We start from the raw sequence: 6094 nt of genomic DNA, 5'->3' as shown, positions 1-6094 counted from the left end.
TTTAAAATTTTGAACATTTCAAAATTTCCCACCAAAACCAAAAGGCAGGATGCCGGATTTTGTAGGCGTCCGTTCATTGAAGCCATTTTTTTTTTTTTTTTTCTCCTACCCTTTTAAAAAAATAAAAAAAAAAAGCCATTTTTTTTTTTTTTTTCCTCCTACCCTTTGAAAATAATGAAAATGAATTGAATCGCAACAAAATATAAATATTTAATAATTAGATATGCCTAAAATGCTAAATAATAATCACAATGGCAAAAAATATTACCTATTTTACCAGCTAAATGCAAAATTAAAACATTATCCAGAATATCCGGACTTTCGGATCTCGTTAACTAGTAGCCTTAACCTAAAATTTTGACAAACGCTCTTTTCAAGGAGGGAAAATTCAAAAAATTCGAATTTCAAAAATCAAAAATTGCCTGGCCCTTGCGCCCTTGTGTAGATTACGTTTTGAGCTTTCTGTTATCAATTATCCAGTGATAAGGAAAATCAGGGCCCTCTTAAGTGTTTAGTTAAAATGGTTTAAACATAAAAAAGATCAGATTTTTTTTTTTTTTTTTTTTTTTCCTCCTACCCTTTGAAAATAATGAAAATGAATTGAATCATTTGAATCGCAACAAAATATAAATATTTAATAATTAGATATGCCTAAAATCCTAAATAATAATCACAATGGCTAAAAATATTACCTATTTTACCTGCTGAATGCAAAATTAAAACATTATCCAGAATATATATCCGGACTTTCGGATCTCGTTAACTAGTGGCCTTAACCTAAAATTTTGACAATCGCTCTTTTCAAGGAGGGAAAATTCAAAAAATTCGAATTTCAAAAATTGCCTGGCCCTTGCGCCCTTGTTGAGTTGTAGACTACGTTTTGAGCTTTCTGTTATCAATTATCCAGTGATAAGGAAAATCAGGGCCCTCTTAAGTGTTTAGTTAAAATGGTTTAAACATAAAAAAGATCAGATTAACCCACTAAAGTTGCCAGTGTTGCAAAGTCCTGTCTGCAGCTCACAACAGCATCCCATTATTCAAACATCACAGCAAAATGTCACGGCCAATGTTCAAATTGTTTTACCCAGCCAGTGGAGGTGCAAAATGTGTGGAAGGCATGAGTAAATCCATCCGTCTTGCTCGATACGGTTGTACCAACAGGCCATTTTATCACATTGTAGTAATTCATGTAAGTAGAGGTCAATGATGCTCATTAAGCTTGAACACTAGTAGTCACCTATGTGGCTTTACTGGTATTCTACAAACTAAAATGAAAGCTGGGATAGGTAGTTTGTGATTTATTCATAGAAAGAGGTAATGATCAAAGAAAATAACATGAAATCTTGTGTGTCAGGAGGTGTGTGAATGTCAAGAGTTCAGAGCACAGTGTAGGTCTAGCCCATATTGACAAGAAATGGAGTTCAAAATTGTATGTAAGGAGGTGTGTGAATGTCAAGAGTTCAGAGCACAGTGTAGGTCTAGCCCATATTGACAAGAAATGGAGTTCCAAAATTGTATGTATATTTATGTAACTATGTAACTAATTAACACTTTGTGTGCCATGTTGCACATTAGCATGTGACACTAACATCACCATAAAGTCACTGTCACACTCTCTCAGGCAACAGTGGTTTAGTGATGTGTCTCATGAAACCGAGAATACGGATCCGGTTTCATGAAACCGCTGAGTTAAAACGGTTGTACCAACAGGCCATTTTATCACATTGTAGTAATTCATGTAAGTAGAGGTCAATGATGCTCATTAAGCTTGAACACTAGTAGACACCTATGTGGCTTTATTGGTATTCTACAAACTAAAATGAAAGCTGGGATAGGTAATTTGTGATTTATTCATAGATAGAGGTAATGATCAAAGAAAATAACATGAAATCTTGTGTGTCAGGAGGTGTGTGAATGTCAAGAGTTCAGAGCACAGTGTAGGTCTAGCCCATATTGACAAGAAATGGAGTTCCAAAATTGTATGTATATGTAACTAATTAAAATTGTATTGGCATCATGTAAAAAGTTTTCACTCTATACTTACTTTGTTTACAGACCAGAATGCGTAGAAATGACCAACCAATAGAACAGCTGGGTACCTTTGACCCATTACCCAATGAATACCAAGAAAAACTAGTCAGTCTGAACATTGAAAGAATACGCTATTGGCTAGGTACATCAGATATACACATCACCAGTCCAGTGAGAGAACTCTTTGGTAAGTTGAACATAGACCTAACTAACCTATGTGACCTGAGACCATCACAGTGGCTTGCAAACTCAAATTTTTGGTTCAATTCCCAACAGGTTTGATAGAGGAAACTGTAACTGCCAAGATCTTATCATCCCAAAATTGAAGAGGAAAATAGGACAGGATAGGAGAAAGCCAGCTGTTTTCTGACAATGAACCTTCAATCTGTGACCTAGCTCTTATACATATCTTATAAGGTAAATGCACTACCCTCCAACCTAGCTTGGCTCTAGAGCCTAATACTATCATCAAAATTGAAACCTTTGACATTTATTCATTTTGATTTCCTCTGCTTTTTTCAGGATTGGCTGGGCTGTTTCCTATTTATCATAGAACATACATGAATGCCTGGAGAAATCGAAACAAGGCAGAAGCAGAAATAGAAAAACAGAAAAGGATATCTTTTTTTCACCTGCCTTACACCTGGGGTCTCTAGCTTTTGACCCTTTAGAGCTTCATTGTAAAATTCGCAAACAAGCTCAGAGAGTACCATAAAATTTAATGATACCATGCCCTGTTTACCAGCTTCCCGCCTTGACTAATAGAGCTCACTGGTAATAAGAAGAACCAAGCGTTCCAGCCGAAAGAGATTCAGAAAAACTGTACAAGAACTAATAAGACTGCGAGAGAAGGGACTTTCCAGTCCTATTCCAGCAGGATTGGTATTGGTATAAGTAGGGCCATCGGCTATAATAAACGCCCTATGTCACTGCGACCTGGTTAGATTCCAGCAGGATAAACAAGGTCTATTCTATGAGTAGTTAAAGTTAATTGATTCTTCACTTACTTACCATTGGGTAATTTTCCGACCACTTGCAGGTAAGAGTCGTGAATCTTGTTCATCTGTTGCATAATAGTTTCAGGAGACAGATTCTTGCTATCATCTAGTTGACTACTTAGAGACAAACCCTCTGAACGTCCATTTCTCTGTAACATAGACGCATGGTTCAGTTAGTCAATTGGTTGAAGATTTTTTTTATATGCCAAATACCTGGTTAATTGGATTTTTTTTTTTTTTTTAAGAACAGAACCTATTTTCTCAGGAAAATCGAGAAAAGATCACATTCGTGAGAAAGGTCAGGTAAATTACACGTTATGTGGGAACAAAACGAGAACCTACGAATAGAGTTTTTTTTTTTAGTAAATATATTTAAATTATCTTCCAAACTTTGGTAAAAAAATCTATGAATTGCTCCAAGCTTGTAACAAATTAGACGCTTCTAATAAGACATTTACATCTATGACTTTGTTTTCGGAGCATAAATTAACCCGAAACAGGTATTTTAGGTTAATTTGTACTCGAAATACCTTTAGGCTTTTTAGTGTGAAATAGACACCTTATTATGAGATTTCCAAATTTTTAGCTGATATTTTGGGATATTTGTTTTAAGTTAATGATGCCCTTGTTGGATCTTTACTAAATACCAAGTTGATTGAACTATTTGATAATAATCATGATGGCGAAATGATGTTGCTACTGTTTGTAACATTTCAACCAATTTGCTCAATCATCTAATGGTCTGCTACTCCCACAAAGCTCTGCTTTTACTCTTCGTTAATAAAGAGAAGCTTATTGAAGTTAATTCCCGAGTAAAATATGTACCAAGAGACAAATTCTTTTGGTATGTGATAGATGAAATGTTCTACATTAAATGTAAATTTTACTTATTATATTTATATTTTTCGGGCCCCAACGCCTAAAAGTTGCTTTGCTCGGTTAATTGTGTTACTCACCAGTGCTTGCATGATGATATTATTGGCCTCCACTTTCTCCTGCAATGTTGCCAGCGTAGACACCGTGGACTTCAAGTAGTTTGCATCACTCTCCCTTGTCTCATTGACAACCTGCAGGGTGGAATTGATCTGGGCCACTCCGAATTCAAGCTTGCTAATCTCTCTCTGAATAGTGGGCAGATTGTAGTCGACTTTATTCTCAATGGTTTCTATAGATTCCAGCAGCTCCATCATTGAACTGTGGAGGTGTTCTACCCCGGAGATCTGCTTGGTGATGTTGAACAATGTCTTGACGTTCGTCTGACTGCTGGTTTCCAGATGACTGATGCGTTGAAGGATTTCTTCGTTGATGGCTTGCAGAGTTTTCATTTTGTGATTGATGACGTGTTGTTCTTTCTCCAGATGGTGTTTGGTTTTCAGAAAGAGCTTGCCGTTCCGATACCTCGGGTCTGGGAGGATGGGTTCGATGGAGTTCTGAAAGCAGAATAGAAATGGCAAGGGTTAGCACACTGAACTACTGAACTTGATTTTAAAAGACTTGAAAACCATTTGCTGGGAAACCCTCCTAAAGGTGTATCCATACAATACATAGTCGACGGCCGGTCGACTCTGTTTGGACACACCTTAAACACTGAGAAGATCAATTGAGGAAGACAAAATAAAGACATGTATTTCTTGGTTACGAAGTAAGAGGAAGTAATTTTCTCATAAAGCGCAAGTCTCTCTCACAAACCGACTCAAATGAAAATTGATTATATGTGAAATATTGATATGTTTCTTTCCATATTTTACAGCTATGAAAAAAATACATATAACATTGGAGAAAAGAAACGCAGGCATCAAAAACAATTAATTATTGTATGAAATATTATGATTCAGTGTAAATACGTAAAAAATATCCATGTAATGCTTAAGTACATGTCATTTTTCATAAACCTCTAAGATAATCCGATGTAGGCAAAATGTGTTTATTTCTTTAAAAGAACCCACACTAGTCAAATTTAACATGGCGATATCAATTTAGAGAATTATTTGTGTAGATAATAAATTAGAAAATGATCATTTTTTTTTTTCTCTCCGAAATCAAACACATTTAAAATTTTGACTAATTTTTTCCCTCACAAACTTTGGTTCCCACATCATCGGATCGAATTAACCCTTTGCCCCAGCTTTGGGACATTAGGAATGAGATATAGAGCTGAGGCTGATAGATAGGGGTATTAACAAGTCCTGGTCTAATCGGTCTAATCGTAAATTCGTGAGTAATACACTTTACACTGTCTTGGTCCTTCAAAAAAAGATTTTCCTAAAGATAAAGGCAGTTGCCTATTTTAACTAATTGATATTCAATAGCTATAATATTTATCTATAATAATATTTATTATTTTTCATAATTTATGTATTTAAGTTAGGTGTGGTTATGACGACCAAGTCCTGAGATTTTCAACAAATGGATCTTCCAAGGGTTAAGTACAATAAATAAACCGTCATCACTAATCATTGTCAGGTATTCAGGTTTGAACTTGTGTGAGCTGTGATCTTTAGGAATGAATGTCTCACGCCCAAAACATACACGGAATGAAAGAGAGAGCCAAAATGTTCCTAGAATGCATTTCATCAAAGTATGAAGGTTAGGACCTTTAAACTAAAAGCGATCGAGTTTTATCCCCCGACCTGGAATAAGGTTTTTGGCGAGATGTACATATGATGGTACATCTAAAAGTTTAGATGTCCCCTAAATGTCCGCCCCAACCCCTTGGGGGCTGCGGGGGGATATACGCCAGTGGGATATAAAATATCGATTTGAAATGGAACTTCTGAGGAGTAATGAAAGAAAGGAAAATTATTGGTGAAATTCCGGCTAGGATATCGAGTAAGGATTACAAAACCGAATTTCTCCTTATACCATATATTTATTTCAAGATGCTATTTTTACAACTAAGGTTAATTAACAAGCCCGAATTTCTTCCTGAGTCTCAAGAGAAAAATACATTTAGAACTTGGCCTTAACGCACGACCGACGTACAAGATAATGTTAGTCCTCATCGTAATTGTTTGGGCATGAGAACTTAACACTCTCCAAGTGTACATTGAGGATATTAATAGTGG

At 35.8% G+C, this 6094-nt stretch overlaps 2 protein-coding genes across 2 annotated transcripts; one reads left to right on the top strand and one right to left on the bottom strand.

Annotated features, from left to right (window-relative positions):
• Window positions 1-832: 832 nt before the first annotated feature.
• LOC103510815 (probable 28S ribosomal protein S16, mitochondrial) lies at window positions 833-2687 on the top strand. The gene is made up of 3 exons (XM_008475513.3): window positions 833-1189; window positions 2056-2218; window positions 2554-2687. The coding sequence occupies exons 1-3, from the start codon at window positions 1055-1057 to the stop codon at window positions 2685-2687; spliced, it is 432 nt and encodes a 143-aa protein (XP_008473735.1). The 5' UTR covers window positions 833-1054.
• A 238-nt stretch (window positions 2688-2925) lies between these two features.
• On the bottom strand, window positions 2926-4621 carry LOC103510814 (protein scabrous-like). The gene is made up of 2 exons (XM_008475512.2): window positions 3986-4621; window positions 2926-3178 (listed from the first exon to the last, which is right to left on the bottom strand). The coding sequence occupies exons 1-2, from the start codon at window positions 4352-4354 to the stop codon at window positions 3035-3037; spliced, it is 513 nt and encodes a 170-aa protein (XP_008473734.2). The 5' UTR covers window positions 4355-4621; the 3' UTR covers window positions 2926-3034.
• Between the last annotated feature and the right edge of the window lie 1473 nt (window positions 4622-6094).

Source organism: Diaphorina citri, unplaced genomic scaffold (assembly GCF_000475195.1).
Source record: "Diaphorina citri unplaced genomic scaffold, Diaci psyllid genome assembly version 1.1 scaffold647, whole genome shotgun sequence".
NCBI lineage: Eukaryota > Metazoa > Arthropoda > Insecta > Hemiptera > Psyllidae > Diaphorina > Diaphorina citri.
This window is presented reverse-complemented; position numbering and strand designations above follow the sequence as displayed.